The 23,287-nt window shown below is 37.9% G+C and overlaps 2 protein-coding genes across 6 annotated transcripts in view; one reads left to right on the top strand and one right to left on the bottom strand.

Annotated features, from left to right (window-relative positions):
* Positions 1-20,244, bottom strand: part of GTF2E1 (general transcription factor IIE subunit 1) — a 57,072-nt gene extending 36,828 nt beyond the window's left edge. The window contains exons 1-3 of one of the 5 annotated variants that reach the window (XM_082394957.1): positions 20,125-20,229; positions 17,509-17,592; positions 14,722-15,199 (exon numbers count right to left, since the gene is read on the bottom strand). In XM_082394957.1, the coding sequence (XP_082251083.1) occupies positions 14,722-15,169 (448 nt within the window). In that variant the 5' untranslated portion in view covers positions 15,170-15,199; positions 17,509-17,592; positions 20,125-20,229. The other 4 variants (XM_082394958.1, XM_082394956.1, XM_082394960.1 and 1 more) reach the window with 4 other exon arrangements.
* An 87-nt stretch (positions 20,245-20,331) lies between these two features.
* The window catches only part of RABL3 (RAB, member of RAS oncogene family like 3), a 37,313-nt gene continuing 34,357 nt past the window's right edge, over positions 20,332-23,287 (top strand). The window contains exon 1 of the mRNA XM_082394997.1: positions 20,332-20,457. Within this exon, the coding sequence (XP_082251123.1) occupies positions 20,412-20,457 (46 nt within the window). The 5' untranslated portion in view covers positions 20,332-20,411. The remainder of the gene's footprint in view (positions 20,458-23,287) is intronic.

Raw genomic sequence — 23,287 nt, 5'->3', positions numbered from 1 at the left:
CCCTACTATGATTGTGTTACTGTCGATTCCCCTTTTATGGCTGTTAGCATTTGCCTTATGTATTGAGGTGCTCCTATGTTGGGTTCATAAATATTTACAATTGTTATATTTTCTTCTTGGATTGACCCCTTGATCATTATGTAGTGTCCTTCTTTGTCTCTTGTAATACTCTTTGTTTTAAACTCTATTTAGTGTGATATGAGAATTGCTACTCCAGCTTTCTTTTGATTTCCATTTGCATGGAATATCTTTTTCCATCCTCTCACTTGATTCAGTCTGTATGTGTCCCTAGGTCTGAAGTGGGTTTCTTTTAGACAGCATATATATGGGTCTTGTTTTTGTATCCATTCAGCCAGTCTATGTCTTTTGGTTGGAGCATTTAATCCATTCACGTTTAAGGTAATTATCGAGGCCACCATCACACTGATACCAAAACCAGACAAAGATGTCACAATAAAAGAAAACTACAGACCAATATCACTGATGAACATAGATGCAGAAATGCTCAACATAATACTAGCAAACAGAATCCAACAGCACATTAAAAGGATCACACACCATGATCAAGTGGGGTTTATCGCAGGAATGCAAGGATTCTTCAATATATGCAAATCAATCAATGTGATACACCATGTTAACAAACTGAAGGAGAAAAATCATATGATCATCTCAATAGATGCAGAGAAAGCTTACGACAAAATTCAACACCCACTTATGATAAAAACCCTCCAGAAAGTAGGCATAGAGGGAACTTACCTCAACATAATAAAGGCCATATATGACAAACCCACAGCCAACATCGTCCTCAATGGTGAAGAACTGAAACCATTTCCACTAAGATCAGGAACAAGATAAGGTTGTCCACTCTCACCACTATTATTCAATATAGTTTTGGAAGTTTTAGCCACAGCAATCAGAGAAGAAAAAGAAATAAAAGGAATCCAAATCGGAAAAGAAGAAGTAAAGCTGTCACTGTTTGCAGATGACATGATGCTATACATAGAGAATACTAAAGATGCTACCAGAAAACTACTAGAGCTAATCAATGAATTTGGTAAAGTAGCAGGATACAAAATTAATGCACAGAAATCTCTGGCAATCCTATATACTAATGATGAAAAATCTGAAAGAGAAATTAAGGAAACACTCCCATTTACCACTGCAACAAAAAGAATAAAATACCTAGAAATAAACCTACCTAAGGAGACAAAAGACCTGTGTGCAGAAAATTATAAGACACTGATGAAAGAAATTAAAGATGACACAAACAGATGGAGAGATATACCATGTTCTTGGACTGGAAGAATCAACATTGTGAAAATGACTATACTACCCAAAGCAATCTACAGATTCAATGCAATCCCTATCAAACTACCACAGGCATTTTTCACAGAACTAGAACAAAAAATTTCACAATTTGTATGGAGACACAAAAGACCCCGAATAACCAAAGCAATCTGAGAAAGAAAAACGGAGCTGGAGGAATCAGGCTCCCAGACTTCAGACTATACTACAAAGCTACAGTAATCAAGACAGTATGGTACTGGTACAAAATCAGAAATATAGATCAATGGAACAAGATAGAAAGCCCAGAGATAAACTCACATACATATGGTCACCTTATCTTTGATAAAAGAGGCAATAATATACAATGGAGAAAAGACAGACTCTTCAGTAAATTGTGCTGGAAAAACTGGACAGCTACATGTAAAAGAATGAAATTAGAACACTCCCTAACACCATACACAAAAATAAACTCAAAACGGATTAAAGACCTAAATGTAAGGCCAGACACTATCAAACTCTTAGAGGAAAACACAGGCAGAACACTCTATGACATAAATCACAGCAAGATCCTTTCTCACCCACCTCCTAGAGAAATGGAAATAAAAATAAACAAATGGGACCTAATGAAACTTAAAAGCTTTTGCACAGCAAAGGAAACCATAAACAAGACGAAAGGACAACCCTCAGAATGGGAGAAAATATTTGCAAATGAAGCAACTGACAAAGGATTAATCTCCAAAATTTACAAGCAGCTCATGCAGTTCAATATCAAAAGAACAAACAACCCAATCCAAAAATGGACAGAAGACCTAAATAAACACTTATCCAAAGAAGATATACAGATTGCCAAAAAACACATGAAAGAATGCTCAACATCATTAATCAGTAGAGAAATGCAAATCAAAACTATAATGTGATATCATCTCACACCGGTCAGAATGGCCATCATTAAAAATCTACAAACAGTAAATGCTGCAGAGGGCGTGGAGAAAAGGGAACCCTCATACACTGTTGGTGGGAATGTAAATTGATACAGCCACTATGGAGAACAGTATGGAGGTTCCTTAAAAAACTAAAAATAGAACTACCATACGACCCAGCAATCCCACTACTTGACATATACCCTGAGAAAACCATAATTCAAAAAGAGTCATATACCACAATGTTCACTGCTGCTCTATTTAAAATAGCCGGGACATGGAAGCAACCTAAGTGTCCATCGACAGATGAATGGATAAAGGTGATGTGGCTCATATATACAATGGAATATTACTCAGCCACAAAAAGGAACAAAATTGAGTTATTTGTAGTGAGGTGGATGGACCTAGAGTCTGTCATACAGAGTGAAGTAAGTCAGAAAGAGAAAAACAAATACTGTATGCTAACACAAATATATGGAATCTAAAAAAAAAAAAAAAAATGATCATGAAGAACCTAGGGGCAAGACGGGAATAAAGACGCAGACCTACTAGAGAATGGACTTGAAGACAGAGGGAGGGGGAATGGTAAGCTTGGACAAAGTGAGAGAGTGGTAGTGTATATATTGCCATATATACACTATCAAATGTAAAATAGATAGCTAGTGGGAAGCAGCTGCATAGCACAGGGAGATCAGCTCAGTGCTTTGTGACCAGCTAGAAGGGTGGGATAGGGAGGGTGGGAGGGAGGGAGACGAAAGAGGGAAGAGATATGGGGATATATGTATATGTATAACTGATTCACTTCGTTATAAAGCAGAAACTAACACACCACTGAAAAGCAACAGTCCAATAAAAAGGTTAAATCAATCAATCAATCAATCAATAAAAGCAAAGCAGGGAAAGAGGATAAAAAAGGAGGGTGGTAGAAAGGGGTATTGCTTATTATACAGGAAAATCAGGGAAGGCCTCTCTGATACAGCAATGTGTAAGCAGAGACTAAAAAGATATAAAGGAGCAAGTCATGTAGATATCTGGGCAAAGGGAAACAGCATATAAAAAGGCAAGGACTTATATATACTACCAAATGTAAAAAAGATAGCTAGTGGGAGGCAGCCACATAGCACAGGGAGATCAGCCCCGTGTTTTTTGACCACCTAGAGGGGTGGGATAGGGAGGATGGAAGGGAGCCGCAAGAGGGAGGAGATATGGGGATATATGTATATGTATAGCTGATTCACTTTGTTTTAAAGCAGAAACTAACACACCATTGTAAAGCAATTTTACTCCAATAAAGATGTTAATAAAAAAATAAAAGGGAAGGAGAAGTAAAGGGATGTCTGGTGAGTGCAAGGCACAGTGCGGCTGCTGTGCAGTGAACAAAGAAGGGAGAATGGTAGAAATAGTAACTGAAATGGGGGGTGGGGTGGAGTAGGAGGGGATGGAGGAGAAGGGAAAAGAATAGATAAAAGACCTTCCAAGTTCTACTAAGGACTTTGACTTTTCTGAGGGGTCAAGCCTTTGGAGGGTTTTGAACAGAAGAGTGACATAACCTAATGTGTTTTTTACAAGGGTCAATGGCTGCTATGACGGTCTACATGAGAATCAAGAATGAAAGCAAGGAGACCAGCTAAAAGAGTAGGGCAAAATCTAAGCAAGAGATAATGGCTTAAACATTTAGAGAATAGCTAACATCTATCCTTCTCAAACTCTTCCAAAATATAGCAGAAGGAGGAACACTCCCAAACTCATTCTATGAGGCCACCATCACCCTGATAAAACCAGACAAAGATGTCACAAAGAAAGAAAACTACAGGCCAATATCACTGAAGAATACAGATGCAAAAGTCCTCAACAAAATACTAGCAAACAGAATCCAACAGCACATTAAAAGGATCATACACGATGATCAAGTGGGGTTTATCCCAGGAATGCAAGGATTCTTCAATATATGCAAATCAATCAATGTGATACACCATATTAACAAATTGAAGGTGAAAAACCACATATTCATCTCAATAGATGCAGAAAAAGCTTTCGACAAAATTGAACACCCATTTATGATAAAAACCCTCCAGAAAGCAGGCATAGAGGGAACTTACCTCAACATAATAAAGGCCATATATGACAACCCCACAGCCAACATCGTCCTCAATGGTGAAAAACTGAAACCATATCCACTAAGATCAGGAACAAGACAAGGCTGCCCACTCTCACCACTATTATTCAATATAGTTTTGGAAGTTTTAGCCACAGCAATCAGAGAAGAAAAAGAAATAAAAGGAATCCAAAACAGAAAAGAAGAAGTAAAGCTGTCACTGTTTACAGATGACATGATATTATACATAGAGAATACTAAAGACGCTACCAGAAAACTACTAGAACTAATCAATGAATTTGGTAAAGTCGTAGGATACAAAATTAATGCACAGAAATCTCTGGCATTCCTATACACTAATCTGAAATGAAAAATCTGAAAGAAAAATTAAGGAAACACTCCCATTTACCACTGCAACAAAAAGAATAAAATACCTAGAAATAAACCTACCTAAGGAGACAAAGGACCTGTATGCAGAACACATAAGACACTGATGAAAGAAATTAAAGATGATACAAACAGATGGAGAGATATACCATGTTCTTGGATTGGAAGAATCAACATTGTGAAAATGACTATACTACCCAAAGCAATCTACAGATTCAATGCAATCCCTATCAAACTACCACTGGCATTTTTCACAGAAGTAGAACAAAAAATTTCACAATTTGTATGGAAACACAAAAGACCCCGAATAGCCAAAGTAATCTTGAGAAAGAAAAACAGAGCTGGAGGAATCAGGCTCCCTGACTTCAGACTATACTACAAAGCTACAGTAATCAAGACAGTATGGTACTGGCACAAAAACAGAAATATAGATCAATGGAACAGGTAGAAAGCCCAGAGATAAACTCACGCACATATGGTCACCTTATCTTTGATAAAGGAGGCAAGAGTATACAATGGAGAAAAGACAGCCTCTTCAATATGTGGTGCTGGGAAAACTGGATGGCTACATGTAGAAGAATGAAATTAGAACACTCCCTAACACCATACACATAAATAAACTCAAAATGGATTAAAGACCTAAATGTAAGGCCAGGCACTATCAAACTCTTAGAGGAAAACACAGGCAGAACACTCTGACATAAATCACAGCAAGATCCTTTTTGACCCAGCTCCTAGAGAAATGGAAATAAAAACAAAAATAAACAAATGGGACCTAATGAAACTTAAAAGCTTTTGCACAGCAAAGGAAACCATGAATAAGACAAAAGACAACCCTGAGAATGGGAGAAAATATTTGCAAATGAAGCAAGTGACAAAGGATTAATCTCCAAAATTTACAAGCAGCTCATGCAGCTCAATATCAATAAAACAAACAACCCAATCCAAAAATGGACAGAAGATCTAAATAGACGTTTCTCAAAGAAGATATACAGATTGCCAACCAACACATGAAAGGATGCTCAACATCACTAATCATTAGAGAAATGCAAATCAAAACTACAATGAGGTATCACCTCACACCAGTCAGAATGGCCATCATCAAAAAATCTACAAACAATAAATGCTGGAGAGGGTGTGGAGAAAAGGGAACCCTCTTGCACTGTTGGGAGGAATGTAAATTGATACAGCCACTATGCAGAACAGTATGGAGGTTCCTTAAGAAACTGAAAATAGAACTACCATACAACCCAGCAATCCCAGTACTGGGCATATACCCTGAGAAGACCATAATTCAAAAAGAGTCATGTACCACAACGTTCATTGCAGCTGTATTTACAATAGCCAGGACATGGAAGCAACCTAACTGTCCGTCGATAGATGAATGGATAAAGAAGATGTGGCACATATATACATGAAATATTACTCAGTCATAAAAAGAAACGAAAGTGAGTTATTTGTAGTGAGGTGGATGGACCTAGAGTCTGTCATACAGAGTGAAGTAAGTCAGAAAGAGAAAAACAAATACCGTATGCTAACACATATATATGGAGTCTAAAAAACAAAACAAAACAAAACAAAAAAACGGTTATGAAGAACCTAGGGGCAGGACACAATAAAGACGCAGACATAGAGAATCGACTTGAGGACATGGGGAAGGGGAAGGGTAAGCTGGTATGAAGTAAGAGAGTGGCATGGACTTATATATAATACTAAATGTAAAATAGATAGCTAGTGGGAAGCAGCCGCATAGCACAGGGAGATCAGCTCAGTGCTTTGTGATCACCTAGCGGGGTGGGGTAGGGAGGGTGGGAGGGAGACGCAAGAGGGAGGAGATATGGGGATATATGTATATGTATAGCTGATTCACTTTGTTATAAAGCAGAAACTAACACACCATTGTAAAGCAATTATACTCCAATAAAGATGTTAAAGAAAAAGAGAGATAATGGCTTAATGTTTCTAGACAATTCTATGAAAAAAATTTGAGTAAAAGTTTTTTACTTCCCTTCACTCAAGAAGCTTCTAGGATAAACAAAACAAAACAGAAGACAATTCACAGTTCCATGTTAAAACCAAGTTACTGGGACTAGAATCGCTAGGATTTTAGTGAAATAAAGAGGAAACAAACTTCAAGACACATCACTAACATATGGTATTAATTTTACCACTCTGTAAAAATCCAACCACTGTATATATCTTAGGAATCAAATTTGGACATTGGTTCCCCTCCCACTGAATATTTTATAGATTATGTATATATGAGGAAAGGGAGTAAACTGGAAAGCTTGGGAAAATAAGACTGCCAAAAATCCTAAATATTATTCCCCATTATGCCACAATGTGTTCTGAAGACGGCCTAATTCAACATAGCATATTTTCTATACGAACACTACTATAACAAGGTGTTTCAGTTCCTAACCTAGGATTTCAAATTAATCAAAGTGACATTATCTTCTAAAAGCAGTGATAAAACATCCCCAAGCTTCTCTAATAGCTTCTCTATTTAAACTGTCAACTATTCTCCAAATCAAAGGGTGCTTTGAAGTTAGAGTTGAAAGAAACCATATATGGTATAGAATAGACTGAACTTATCATTTTACATATCCTTAAAAAAGGCCTACAATGATTGTAGGATTTGCCCAGGGAATAGTTACTAACATAGCCCAAGACTGGAAGCCAGCCATGGCTCTGGAATCCTAATACACTGTCACTTTGCTGTCTTATAGCCACTGCTTAAAAAACAAAACAAAACAAAAAAACCCTCTGAAAATGACATACCCACTGAAAACACTGATTACACAAAAAGACCCAATGTAATAAGTGCTCTGAAAAACCCTTACAATACTAACATAAGTTGGTCAAGCATTAATAACCAGAGCTGTTATAACAAAATATTTAATTAAGAATCACTTTCCCTGTGGAGGCCTGGTGTGCAATGGCTACAAACAGCAGCCTCCTGGGCAGTGTACAGCCTGTTGCTTATACAGGTTGCCCTAAGGGACCTTGGAGACAGCCCTTTCCAGTGGACATTCATGTCTGGATGCTGTCCCCAATCTGGACTCCAGACAAGTATGTACAGTGCCTTTGGAAAGCCCCAGGGCACAGTGGCTAGGGTCCACATTGGCCAAGTCATAATATCCATCCACACCAAGCTGCAGAACAAGGAGCACGTGACTGAGGCCCAACTCAGGGCCAAGTTCATGTTCCCTGGCCACCAGGAGATCCACATCTCCAAGAACTGGGGATTTACTAAGTTTAATGCAGATGAATATGAAAACATGGCAGCAGAAAAGCGGCTCATCCCGGATGGCTGTGGGGTCAAATACATCCCTAGTTGTGGTCTCCTGGACAAACGGCTCTCACTCATGAGAGCTTTGGCACTGTCCCCTCCTTACTCATGCCCACCAATAAATCCTACTTTCCTGTCAAAAAAAAAAAAAATCACCTTGCTTTCTCAGATTTCAAAAAGGCTTATGGAGGAGGGAGGGTGAGGTGGGGTTGGAGACATAAAGTGACACGTTATATAATCATAAAACTTACCAATTGTCAACAGAGAGAAAGATGGAGAGAGGAGGGACTGGGTTGCGCGGGAGACCATAGAGAAGAAAAACTAGGCTTGCCATTTTAGTCTATCTATTTTTCTGTTATTTGAGTCTTCAACAAGTTTACATTCATATATTACTTATGTATTTTTAGAAGAAAGAAAACAAATGTTATTTTGAATTCTCCAAAATCACTCGACTCCTTTTAATACACAAAAGTTACACAGTCATTCTTGCGATATTCTTTGAAAGCACTATCAAGTCCTCTGTTAAACCTTTTATAACTCAAAATGTTCAGGGGTATATATATTAAAATGTTAAGCCAAATACTAAAGTCTCAGAAAGTCACCCTTTATTCTAATTTCCAAACTTATTTCATAAAGCAAATTTCTTCAGTTTACTTGGGCAAGGGGAAGTGTATGAAAAAAGGAATTGCTATTATAAAATAATAACAGACATGAGAGGAACAGAGTTATATATTTTATATAATTATTTTACCTATAATAAAATGGAATTTGAAAAATCATCCTTTAGCAATTCACTGCAGAACATATAACACTGTGAAATATTCATTTGCATGCAAAAGGAAAAAAAAATAGAAGTACGTTTAATGTATTTTTAATTTCAGAAGATCTCAAATGTATTCATAATGTACCCAATATAACTCTACCCCCAAAACTCAATTTAATCAATGAAACTCGCTTCTGTCCTTCCTTAACTGAACACATCTAGGTTTGGTCTAATCATGCATTATTCCTAGATTCTGGAACTCATTATAAAGGGGAAAAAATGTATTATGCCTGGGAGGGAAAACAATAAATTGAAGTGTGGTACTTGGGTGAATACTGAAGCTTATATCAATAATAAATTCTCTGAATTAGGCCCAAATCAAATTCATCTCAACATGCAGTGAGCAGGCAAAAAGTATGTGGTTTTGATATGACTATTTGAAAGACAATAATCAACAGAATGTTATATGCCAGCATCAAAACTAAAAAGCAACCTTTCACAAATAAGTTTGTTCCTATGTAATCAGCTTCAAAATACAAAAAAGATAAAACACAGATGATTTTTTTAAAAAAAGTTTTCAAACCCTTAAAATCAAGAGCAGCAAAATTTAAAAAAAATCAGCCCTAAAGCTTTTGGTGGAAAGTGAAGGGTAGCAGAGAGAAGACATTTGTTCCTTACTATTTTTCCATAACTAGTTTTTTTTTTTTTTAACTTATTCTAATAATCACCTTCCTTCTGTCCCATCATCAGTCTCCCCAAAATCCACACCTCTGAGCTTTCCAGTGTAAGTTTCTAATGAACCCATCCTGGGCAAAGATTCCAAACCAGCAACTGAGCAAAGTAATCCTAGAAAGATTTCTTTTTATGTTTGTTTGTGTTTTTAGCATTTCAGGAATTGGAAACACTGCTTATAAGACATCTTCTTGCCTTAAGTAGAGAGAGATGAAGACAGGAAAACGCCTGTTCTATGAAGGTGAGCACGAAGGAAAGAAGTCTTTAAGAGGCTCATGAATACAGGACCCTGACCTAAAATGTTAGGTTAAAGGAACTGAAGAGGAATTTCAATGATGTGGGGATCAGGAAACTGATCTGTCTAAATCAAAAAGCATTCCTGCAGTCACAAGGAAAAGAGGGACTCGTGATTTAACACCAAACTTAGAAATGAATATCCCAAGTACATAAGAACTTTACTTGAATATTCTGAGTGACTCAGAACTAACCACTGGAAGAGGTCTGTTTCCACTGTTGGCTATTTTTAAGAGTTATTTATTGGACACATTTTAGAGTCAGTTTTTAAAGACTTCTTTTACACTAATCCTAAAATCTACCTGACTCTAAGTCTTTTCCATGGAGCCACACAAAAGCTGAATCTCCATGAAAGCTATCGTATCTTCCCCAGTACTCATTTAAAACATTCTGGAAATCTATATGGCCCTACATTTTTTTATTACTTTGTAAGATCCTCCAAAACCTACAGTATAACAGACATGTGTGTGTGTACCCACACACACTTGATGAGTTGAACTAGATAATCTCTTAGCTCCTATTTATAAGATTGTATTAAACAAACATTTATAAGATTCCTTTTTTAAAAATTTAACTTACTTCAAAGTTTATTTAAAATGGGATCCCCTGGTCTCTAGGTGAATTCAGTAACAGGGGCTCCCAAACTATTTCTAATTCAAACACCTAACAATTTTACCCAACCCACAATAAAACTACATTGCCTTATGTGCCTTTACAGAAGCTATAAAACTATATTTTTTCACCTAATACTCCCACTGCTGAGAATCCTTAAGGAAAAACTTTAAAAACAAGAATAAAATGCTATATATACAAAAATATTCAGTGTCATATCTATACCAGCAAAATATATATATATATATATATATAATCAAAGTGCCCTAAAGGGGTGGAAAGGAAAACAGGGGAGAAAATCACACCTAAAAACATATTTAGAACACTAGGTAGAAACAGGAGAGTTGGTACATTAAGGGACCAAAAGATCACAAACTATTCTTGACTATGACTGTAATTATAAATAACACGTAAAAGGGTGGTGGTTTTGTCGTAATTTTTTCTCTTCAAAATTTTTTCTGGCACCATGGCTGCATAATTTTTAAATTAAAAATGGAAAATATAAAGCTATTTCCATATCATCTAACTTTAACACCTAAAAAGAAAATACAATCGCCCCCTCCCTTTTGGGGAAGAATGTTGCTGAATTTAACTTAGAAGTGTCATTAATGAAATCACTGTGGTTGAGATTGCTAAAGTAGAAATGCTAAGTCTCTTCACATGGTCAGAGCCTTGCTAAATCTAAAACATGCATTTATGAACTACAATATGCTATTCTGCTGATTGATGGATTTCATGCCATGCTACCTTTGTTCTGATTACATAAGACCCCCATATTTCAGGAAATAAAACAGCTGATTTTGCCTGATTAAGTTTCTGAAACCAGGGACTAGTGGGCAAAAGCTAGGCTATTCCATTTTAATAAAATTAGCAGATGGATGGACCTAGAGACTGTCATAAAGAGTGAAGTAAGTTAGAAACAGAAAAACAAATACCGTATGCTAACACATATATATGGAATCTAAAAAAAAAAAAAAAGGTTCTGAAGAAACTAGGGGCAGAACAGGAATAAAGACAAAGACATAGAGAATGGACTTGAGGACACAGGGAGGGGGAAGGGTAAGCTGGGACGAAGTGAGAGAGTGGCATGGACATATATACACTACCAAATGTAAAATAGCTAGTGGGAAGCAGCCGCATAGCACAGGGGATCAGCTCGGTGCTTTGTGTCCACCTAGAGGGGTGGGATAGGGAGGGTGGGAGGGAGATGCAAGAGGGAGGAGATTTGGGGATATATGTATATGTATAGCTGATTCACTTTGTTATAAAGCAGAAACTAACACACCATTGTAAAGCAATTATACTCCAATAAAGATGTTAAAAATAAAATAAAATAAAATTAGCTATACATATCAAGCATCAAACATTGGGAGAGTTCAACCCCAGAACACCAAGGGCAGAATCTAAATGGGAAGTATGGAAAGAATCTACAATTTTCAGGAAAAAGAGAGGTGGGGGAGGGAAAAGCTATAAACTGAAGTAAGAAAATTGCTGGCTTATGTGTGAATTAATGCCGGTAAAACAATTCTTGCTGGATCCAATTTCCTGAGCCCAGAATTCCTGGATACTCATCTAGGAGTCACTACTCTCTGTCCAGTGGCAGAGTTGCCCATATACTTGAGTTAAGAACTTTTTATCAGGGAAGTAGTAAAGCCTAGAAGGCTTCAAATCTAATTCCTGAATACCACCAATTGCTAATATAAACCATAGTTTATAAACCTAAGAACTGTTGACATTCGAATGGAGATAGAACCCCATTAGATACCTCCATCACTGGTCAGAAACACCATCAATCTCCAATAGCAACCAAGAAATAGAACAGCTTTGTACAGCACTGGCTTCGAATGAAAACTGTAACTATCAATTTAAACAGAGAATAAATATTACAGCAGAAAAACTTCCCTCCTCCTCCTCCGATACACATACCAAATGTTTATTTCTTGTCTTCTTCAAAATGAGGGGGAGAGAAATGAATACTGAGCAAAACAGGAAGGGAACAGAGGGAAAAAGTCCAAGATTTCTAAAGGGAATGTATAGAAGAACAAGGGAGGGTTGTCAAGGTACTAATAGTGGAAAAACAAAACAAAACCAGACTGACAAGGAGGTTGGGGGGTCTAATATCACCCAATTATCATATTCTCTCTGTAAAGGAAAGTCCAAATGAAAAACCAAATTATAATCAAAAGGCAAGTATATTCTCATAAAGAGGGTTCCCAGTAATTAAGAATTTTCAATCATGGTATCTCAGGCTTCACTGAGACATAACTGCCAATTAAGTTGACTATTAGTGTTGGCTGATCAGGGCATCCTCCCATGAGTGATACCAATGTAAAGTGACTTATTCTTGCTCTCCTGAACCCCTTCTTTCCACCATCATGTTGACCGTAACCCTCATATTAAGAATACAGTCTCTGTTCAGACTGGCCACAAAACAACTGTTTCAGTTTTAGCTCTCTTTCATAATATGTTTTCATGCTCCCTACCCTATCTCAATTCCCTCACACAAATAATCTTGACTATATTTGGTCAGGCCATCTCTTCCACAAGCCACCTGTTGATTACAACTAATTTCATTCAGACACAAAACCCTAGGTAAAATTCGAAGAGCATCATGAATCAAACTCCTAAATACTGATATATAAGTAGTGGGATAACTTCCTTTTAGAAACTTTCATGAAATTAAATAAGAATCAAGTGATGCATAAATGTAGTAGAAGCATATTCCTTTAGATTACCCTCTCTGAGGGACTGGATAACACCTTCACTGCAGTCAAGAGTGACGAAGACGACCACTGTAACACCAACATCCGCAGAAAATCAAAAACCAAAACCCAGAGCTCCTTTAAGAAATCTGTTAGAGTGAATAGCAAAAATCATGAGACTTTTCTAGTCTACTTTGAAAGAGCTCCAGATATAGTCTACAACCTTCCTCTATAGTACACTCAAGCAATTCTTATACTCAGGATGGCTAAGATTTTCTCATAACCAAGACCTCTCCTAGTTAAGCCCTTTCAAGGTAAATAGTTAGGTTCAGACAAATTAAACATTTAAGACAAATGTGAATTCTTTAAATGACTTTTCATCCAAGATGACTGCTTCACAGTAAATAAGGGGGAAAAAAAAGTCATAGGCCATCACTGCTCTTTTTGTGAATAATCTTAATTGATGTTGGCATTATTTCCCATTAAAATTTTTTTAAATTCTTTAAAATGTACAATATATAACATATACAAAATTAAACATGTACATAAACCTGTAATTTTTTTTACAATAAAACATTTCATGTGTAAAAGCTTAAATTATACTTTTCAGATAGTTATTTTAAAGTCAGATCTATGAACTAAAAAGTAACCTATACTCCTGAATTCAGCCATAACAAAGGGACAATCTAACTTAACAGCTGTGATTCTTTCTATAGATTTTTACAAATTTTTAACACAAAATTGATCCACTTGAGTAATTAGTAAAACTATAGTCTCTTTTCCAGTTTACAAATAACAGCATAACTATACTGTTATGTATAGTTATGTACAGTATAACCTAGCATTTTAAAGTGTCCCATGTTAATGTTAGACATGTATTTTTAGAAAAAACATGCTTTGTAGATTCTGTGTTGATTAGAAAAATCCTTAAAACTAAAGCATTTAATTAAATGAAGCAATTTATAACTCCTGTTGACGATTCGCTTCCATTAATGAATGGCTAAGAAACTAAATATCTATTGTTAACTTGGAAAGAGTGCCCCTCTTATTTCATCTGGCTAACTTTTACTTATCTTTCAGGCCCCCGCTGTTTAAACTTCTTTGAGAGGGCTCCCCAAATCCACATTAGATGCCCTAGTTATATCCTCCTGATAGCACTTTGCACTTCCACTAACAAAGTATTTAAGTTCTAATAATACATATTTATTATAACTGTCTGACAGTGACTGGCACAAGTAGATACTCAAATATTTGTTGAATGAAGAGTTCAAATGTAAACTTAGTAAAGTCAGAATAGCCTCAAAGTGGTAGAGAAAGTCAACCCTTTAGATTAGGCTGCAGTTGTAAATAAGGGATGGGGGCAAAAACAGAGGTAGAGGGCCATGGATAAAAGAACAGTCCATGGATGAGTACTCCCTTGCAAAGGAGAAAGGCTTTGCAACAGCTTCTAAAAGTAGTATGACAGTCAAACAGGACATTAAGACTAAGAATGACTGTATGCTTACTTACACCAATATATCCACTTTTATAATGATATATATGATCAGTTTAAAAACTAGATGAATCAACTTAAGAAAAAGGATACATACTTTAAAAAGTTACTTAAAAGAAAGATTCATAAACTGGAACAATCTCACCTGTCATGGGATCAAAGAGCTGATTAGCTTCTAAATCTGTAAAAGTACTACTACAGACAGGACATTTGAAGGAAGCCCGGTTGGTGGAATCTCTCTCATCAGTTTCAATCCTCCTTCTCATGTGGTCCAATTTATATTTTACCACATTAACAAGAGTACGATAATTGATAAAGTAGTAGTTGTGGCGAGTGGTTTTCCCATCTGCAGCAGTCTCTACCCTCATTCTGCACTTGATGAATTTGTCTCCCTTTAAATTATTCAAGACTGATCGAAGTTGCTTCCGATCAAACTTGAGCAGCTCCAGCATGTCCTCCTCTTTCACACAGGGGTTTCGGATCAAGATGTCCAAGGCCAAAGCATGCTCAATGCCATAAAACCCCCGGATCACATACTTGGCTAACCGCTTCAATGCTGCAGGAACCTCAGTGAGGACATCTGGATCCGCCATCTTTAGCAGCAAACTTCAACTTTAAATTTACTGAATTCAGAAAAAAAAGAGAAAATTAGCTAGGCATAAGGACAACGTAATCATTTTAAATCTAGAATAATCAACCCATTAGGTAGCTGGTAATTGCTATTCTTGGAGTGCCACAAAGGTACTTACAACATTGTTTTTAAAAGACTTATAATGCCTAAGCATTTAACAGAGAACAAGACTTTAGAGTACACAAAAGATTACATCTTAAAAGCTTGACATATTTCTTAAATGGTTACTTTCATGACCTACTGTGTGTTTAATTCCAAAAATTAACATTACTTATAGCAATGATATATATACTATATCAAGCTCACTTTATTTCAGAAAGAGAAACACAAAAATCTAAATGAAGTCTCATTATTCTTAATGTTACAGATCTTTGGGAATGCTGGGGGAAAAAAACCCTGAGAAACTTAGCAGTTAGCATATTCTTTTAAGTGCCTTTATTTCTCTTCTTGAGTAAAAATTTTCTACCAAGATAGATTCTAGGATGTTTTACATAGTCATGCTCTCACAATAAAATCACAACAAACCAAGAAATGCCTAAGTAATCACCAGCTGGGATGTTTGGCAAAATTACTGTTATAAATCTGAAAGAAATTAACAATTATATCCAGACAGCTTTACCAACCTTGAAAAGTTAAATGACCAAATAAGCAAACGCTATACGGTTCTAAAAAACAGTAACAACAAACACCAAGATATCCTTAAATACTGGATCCCCTGCAGGACAAGTAGAAGCTAACTGTACCCAGAAAGCTGTCTTCTAGAAGCCCAAACTGGCATGGGCTAGACTTTCATGTGGTTGTTAAAAAGCCTGGGATTTGGAATTAGAGTCAGATAGCCTTGTTTTAGTGGCTGTGTCATCCTGAGCAAGTCCCTTAACAACTTCAAGCCACACTTCACTCTCTGAGAAACAAGGATAATATCAACTACTTCAATGAGGTTGTTGTGATGAATAAATGAGAATGTAATGTGCTTAGGAAGCACCTGTTAATAAAGACACCATCTATATCAATTTAATACATCTCAAACTAAAAACGGCCAGGCACACAGACTGTATCACAGACTATATCAAATGAAATTTCCCTACACTATAAGGAAATTTTTAACAGACATCCTATTGAATTATTTTCACAGGGAATCATATTGTTATTAATACTAGTTTCTATTGAATCTTTTATTTAAAATCAGTAATCAACCCTATCACCCTATTTTATAAGAAACAGTTTTATATCCACAGTACTATTCTAAAAAGATATTCCTAAATAACCAATGAATACACATATGGTGGGGGGGGGTGGATATAATACCCTACCTTTAATAAAGGAAAAATAAAAGGAAAGTCAGTTATATTTTGGATTGTAAATACTCAGGCATGACTATATATGAGATAACGGGCTTCCCTGGTGGCGCAGTGGTTGAGAATCTGCCTGCCAATGCAGGGGACACGGGTTCGAGCCCTGGTCTGGGAAGATCCCACATGCCACGGAGCAACTGGGCCCGTGAGCCACAATTACTGAGCCTGCGCGTCTGGAGCCTGTGCTCCGCAACAAGAGAGACCGCGATGGTGAGAGGCCCGCGCACCGCGATGAAGAGTGGTCCCCACTTGCCGCAACTAGAGAAAGCCCTCACACAGAAACGAAGACTCGACACAGTCATAAATAAATAAATAAAAGAACGTGAATTCCGTTAAAAAAAAAAAAGCAAACTGGGCTATTCATTTAAAAAAAAAAAAGAGATAACAAAGGAGCACCTAGATCCAAACTTGTGGTCCTAGAGCCTTCCTGTCATCCCAAGGCTTAAGGATGCCAAGCAAGTGCCTGGGTTCAACACCAAAGTAGTAGCATAACACACTGCGATATGCATTTTATTCTTTCCAATTTGGCCTATACATTGAACTTGAACCTAGTTTTGGGGTTTTTGTTTTGTTTTGTTTTACATGGTCAACAGTTGGCAGAACACAATATGTGGCTTCGGAAACAGACCAAAGGATGGCAGACAAATGTCAAAATAACCTACTTTTCCAGTATTATTTCCCACTATTGTACTCCCCTCCCTGACCTTCCACCCCATATACTCCATTTTCCAGGCCAATGGTTCTCGACCCTGGCTGTAAAGCAGAATCATCTGGGGAGCATTTAAAAGTACCCACCCTGGGCCCCATTCCCAGAGATTCTGTTTCAGCTGGTCTGGGCAGGCCAGATTAGGCATCACACTAATTTTTAAAGCTCCTTAGATGACTCTAATATACAGAATAAGTCCCTGACCACTGTTTCCAACAAACTGGGTACCTGACTATTACATACCTGGCCAAAGCACATCCTGCATGGGGAGGGCCCTGTGCCACATCATTCAGCCTGTTACCTTTTCCTGAAACACCCTAGGGGGCCCTAAAGATTTGAGAAAGGGAGTGACAAGAGAACTCTGTGGTCCAATAGTTTTAGGTTTTGAATGCCAGTTCCACCATTTCTTAGCCTGTGACCCTGGAAAATTCTCAGCTTCAGTTTCATCAGATTAACAGTGCCTTCCTCATAGAGTTGATGTATGAGATTAAATGAGATAATTCATGTAAAGTGTTTGACTTTCAAGGTTGGCATCGTAAGAGTTCCATTAAGTACTAGCATACATAATAAGACTCCCTACTTAGAAAAGTGACTCTTAAAACAATTTGAGAAGCGGGCTGAAGTAAGTGAAAATGGAGGCACTGTGGAAGCATTAAGAGCGATAGTAATCAAACCTAAACTACGAAAGACAAGAAAAATTATAACAGGACAGGATGAATGAAACTTATTAGAGAAACAAACTCAAAAGGACCCAATAATACATTGGAAATGGAGTTACAGAGTAGGAAAATTTTAAATAGCTATTTGGGGTTTTTTTCCCATTTTTTTTTATTGTGATAAAATATACATAACATGAAGTTTACCGATGAAGTATTTTTAAGCAGACAGTTCAGTAATGTTAAATACATTCATAATGTTAACCAACTATCACCACCAACCACTTCCACAACTCTTTTCACCTTGTAAAACTAAAACATTATACCTATTAAACAATAACATATAGCTATTTGTTTTAAACCAGTGTAACTAGAAGAGAAAAGTACTACTATGAGAAACAGGTTAACACCTGAAGAGGAACAGGTTTGGAAGAAATGAGGCATTCATTCAGTTTTAGTTGCTTGTCTTTGAGGAAATACCACAGAATATTACTGTGAAGATGTCCAGCAGGCGGCTGAACAAATGAAACTGGAACTCAGCAAAGAAGTCATGCTGTGCCACCTTGTTCAAAATCTCTGCACTCTAAAATCCTCCTTCCTGAACACTGTGTTCTCTCCTTCACTGCCTCTACTCCCCCAATTATGCTGAATCTCCTCAATCTCTGGATTTCATAATACTGAGATGAGAGGTCTCAAACTGGTAGCCTGTGCCACATCGTTTGACTCAAAGAATGTTTTGAAAATTTTCTGAATTTGTGGTCAACATTAAAAATCATGAGATTTCACATCAATTTCAATTTTTCAGGCCCTCTTGAGAACTGCAAATATCTGCGGAAAAAAAATGAGACCATGTTCCCACATGGAAACAATTAGCTAAAGAGCAGCTGACATTTTTAAACAGGGAAGGCGCTTGGCTGGCCTCTGGAGACTTTTCAGTGTGTGACCTCTGGGGGCCAGGCCTTGTTTCTTCTTTTTAGCCTCAGAATCCATCAGTCACCTCCCAGCCTCACCCACCACCCTACCCAGCCCAGACCCCCAAAGGCAAGTTGGTTTTGTTTTTGAACCCTATGTATTCTAATCATACAAACACCGGGCAACAGAGTTGGAGAAACAAAGTTGAAATGAATGCACTCTCTGTGCTTGGTCTACCCTCCTCAGCTTCATCTCCGGCCACGCTGGCATTCTCTCAATTCTGTGAGCCACACACGCATTCCCTACTTCCAGGCCTTTGCACATGCTGTTTTCTCTGCTCCCGCAGCTAAGCCCAAAGCCCTTCTCCTAATCATCCTTCACATCTCAAATGACATTTCCTCAGAGACACCCACTCAGATTCCCCTTAGTAGCTCAGAATGATCCCCCCCACCCCTTCACACGTTCCTGTAGTTCTTTCCCCTTCTTCGCTGCAGTGAACAGACTTATACTTTCTCCATGTCTACCTCGGAGACCAAGAGATTAATCTTGTTCACCACTGACTTTCCAACGTGCAGCACAGCTGGTCTAGTACTTCCATAAAACTTTCAATAGGTCTTGTAAAGCACCTTTTCTTCAAACACGCCCACCCTGCCAGCTTCCCAATTCACTTCCTCCACTGCAGCTTCCAGAGTAGAAAAAGATAGGGTATTGGAAACCCTCTTCTTAAACTTCAAATGGTTTTAAGGAGGTGAAAGCATCAAATTCGTGATTCTAAAGGATTATGCTGACTGCAGCGTGTAAAAGAAAAGAAGGAAGGAGTGGATGTGGGGAGTCCTGTCAGATTATTTCAGTATAGTTCTATTCCAATTCCAGAAGAACTTGGATTCTACACAACCAACTGGCTTTCTCGGCTACCATATTTCACGGTACTCTCCACGCCTTCATACATACAGTGGCATATCACCGCGAAACCTCCGGACAAGCTAGCCTCCACGAGCCCGGTAATGTTCACCTCCTCCCCACTGTGACACCCCGACACCCTAGATCCCCTCGGACTCTGCCAGCTGAGTCCAGAGGCCACATTCGGCGCAGCCAAGCCCGTCCTACCCGAGGTCGCACATGGGCCGCTCCGAGTCAATAGTACTTTGGAAGACCAAGAAGAGAACCGAGTCAAGAGAGTAGCTAAGAGGGAGGAGGCTAGCTATGGAGAAAGGAGCGAAAAGTAGAAGACACCCTGAAAGACGGCGCCGGGCCAGGGAACCGAGAACAAGGAACAGGGAACAAGGTTTACCAAAGCGAATCCTCGAACACTCCCACTACAGCTTCCCTCAGCGCCTCAACTAGTGGTTTAAACGAGCCACGCCACTTGTGCGACAAGGAGAACGCCCTATTCCTGCGACCAGCTTTAGAAACCACCCGCTACTTTTAACCAGGCGGGCCAATCAGCACACTGAGGCCTTCAATCAAGACAGTCACGCTCCTATTGGCCAATGACATTGAAGACTCAGCCTTCCAATCCCAGCTCTGATTGGCCTATAATCCCGGAATAGGCGTTAACCTCAGGAAGGCAGTGGCAAGATGGCGTCCCTGGATCGGGTGAAGGTACTGGTGTTGGGAGACTCAGGTGAGCCGGTTAACCCACCTCTGGGGCTCCCGACACTTTTGAGTTATCCGAAAATCCTCCCCTTTCACTCTCCCTTCACACACCCACCGACTAACTGACTCTGGCCCGTGGCTGAATTCCCTCTCGAGGCCTAAAGACTACACTTCCCAGAGGACTTTGCTCAAATCGCACGGGTGGGGGGCGCGGAGCCGGGGCCTTTCTCTGCTTTCGCTGGTTTCTACGTCGGTTTCCAGGGCGACCGAAGCCTAGTGATCCTTTGTTTTAAAAGATCTGCGGAGGTTGAGTGTTGTACTGGGCGCCGTGCTGAGACAGAAGTTCGGACCTTGCCTTTAAGAGATTTTGTTAATTAAAGAAATCAAATGTGCACTAAGAAGAATGACACTGTTCCAAGTGCTTTGCATATATTAACTCATTTAATCCTGAGATCAGTCCTATTAAACAATTTCACAAATGACAAATCTCTTTTACAAAAAAAGAGATGTAAATGACAGAACTAGTTTGAGCCGGGAGTCCCCATACTTAGAACACTAACCCATATTATTTCGTGAACTATCAGGTGGTAGACCTGTTTTACTCTCAACTGCGCTTCTTTTTTCTTTGTTCTGTTTAATCTTAATTGAAAAACTATTATGTGCTAGGCTGGAAGAAATAGAAAAAATAAGATAAGGGCCATTTTATGATGCAGCTAGGACTTAATGCTGAGCCCAGTTTAATCCTAGTGTTAAAATTCTTACCTTGGACACTTGAGAACAGGAGTTGAAGTCTGTGTTTCTGTCTCCCCTTCACTATCCTGTTTCTCATACCCTCCACTCCTAAGCTTCTTAAGAACTTGGAAAAAATGTTAACCTTGCATTTCATAGATGTGCTTTTCTGGAGTTGACCTTTGGATGTCTGCTTGAGCAAAGACGTTGTGTCAGATGCTTGGAGGTGGAGAGGACATACCCCAAAGAACTTGAAAACTAGCCTTACCAAACTGAATAAAATTGGTGAGGGGAGGAGGTTGAGAACATTTTCACATTGCCTGCAGATTATTTGCATTGCAAAGTATTTTACAGAGAGCATTATTTAATATTCCCTTCAGAAAGTTGCATTATGAAATTCTATGAACATAATCCAATTTATGTCAACTTTAGTTCTTTAGCATGAAGTGGTGCTGAAGTTAATTTAATAAAAGCACTCAGTTTTGCAGATAAAGAAAGCAACGGTGGTCTAAATGGGCTTCGTAAGAGTTATCACCAAGTAGGATTTAGAAGAATCCAGAGCTAACACCGTTCTTCATGATATGTGAAGTGGGTGCTCTCTCTCATTTATAATTACCTTTCTATTGCATCTAACAATTGCTTCATGTTACATCTTGTTCAAACTAGTCGATTTATTTTTTTCCCCCCAAAAAATTTCCCTATTACAATACATAGCAAATGCTGAATTAGGTGCTGGGGATATAACTGTGGAATCAGTGCATTACACAACAGGGTTGAATTGGCTGCTGTATTAAATGTGAAAAAGTGATCAGGCAGTTAGTAAGCTTTTTAAAATTATTATTATAGTTTAGTTGTAAAACAGAAGACACAGCCATGCCCACCAGGAAAGTGATTGATCTTGTCACACATTCACTGATATTAGGCTATATGTGCAAAGTCAGTTATTGTCTTTTTATCAGTTCCCATTTAACAGTGATTTGCTGTCTGACAAGTTAGAATATACTTTTTACATTTCATCTGCCTTTGTATTTAAATTTCAAAGTTTACTTTTGAATAAAGGCTCATTTCCCCTGTGAGATTTTGAGGATTTCGCAAATATATAAAGGAATGACTAGGGATTTAGAAATTTGTTTGTATCCCATAGAGATACTTGATAATTTAGTAAGGAATCCTGAAAGTCTCTCTAACATGCACATACTCTTTTCTCTTTGTTCCTTCATATGTAAGGGATGAGCTTAACGCATTACCAGCTCTGTTTGGAGCTGGCATTTATTTGATTATATTGAACTTTTTTTCCCCAGCAAATCAAGTGCATTCTTTTGATCTAAGTTAGTTCTAATGATGAAAACATAGAATCAATCTCCCCAAATTCTTCAAGTTAACCACTATTCTTGGCACTTCTGGTGTTCTTACTGTTTAAAGTTCATCCCATGTTAGCTAACTCTTATCACCCAATGCAGTTAATTCATGGAGAGCTATACAATATTATTGCATAGAGATGTTTACTCTGACACAGTTAAGCTTAACTAGAATTTCAAGACTTGTATCAAGCTGATAACTAAATGCCTAGTTATATTCCTCCAACATAAACAAATCTACATGCAAACACAAAAATCAACGATATGCCCTAAAGGCCATAGATATCAGATGCAATGCAGTAAATAAAATACAAAACTCACTTTGAGTACTCAAAAATCTTACGTGCATGTATGTAAAAAAATAAAATGAATGAAAGGGCAATCTGGGAAAATGTTTGGTTCAATTACATGAGCAGCTAGTATATGAAGAAGTCATGTAAATTGATAACAGTAAAACCTAGTAGATAAATGGGTGGAGCACATCAATAGATAATTCATAAGAGAGGAAAAACAACTGGTTAGCAAAGATGAACATAATGTGTATCTTTACCGGAAGGTAAAGAAATGCAGACTAAAGCAAGATGTCACTTTTTTTTTCTCTTATAAGCTAACAAAGATGAAAAAGCAACTACATACTGTTGAGGTGCAACAAGACCTGCAGGCTTATGTGTATGGCGGGTGGCAGAGTAACCAGATAAACGTTGTCAATGTATATCAAGAACTGTAAATGTTGATTTCGGTTTACATATTAATTTCACTTGTGGGAAGGTA

Source organism: Balaenoptera borealis, assembly GCF_965194805.1.
Source record: "Balaenoptera borealis genome assembly, chromosome: 5".
Lineage (NCBI taxonomy): Eukaryota > Metazoa > Chordata > Mammalia > Artiodactyla > Balaenopteridae > Balaenoptera > Balaenoptera borealis.
This window is presented reverse-complemented; position numbering and strand designations above follow the sequence as displayed.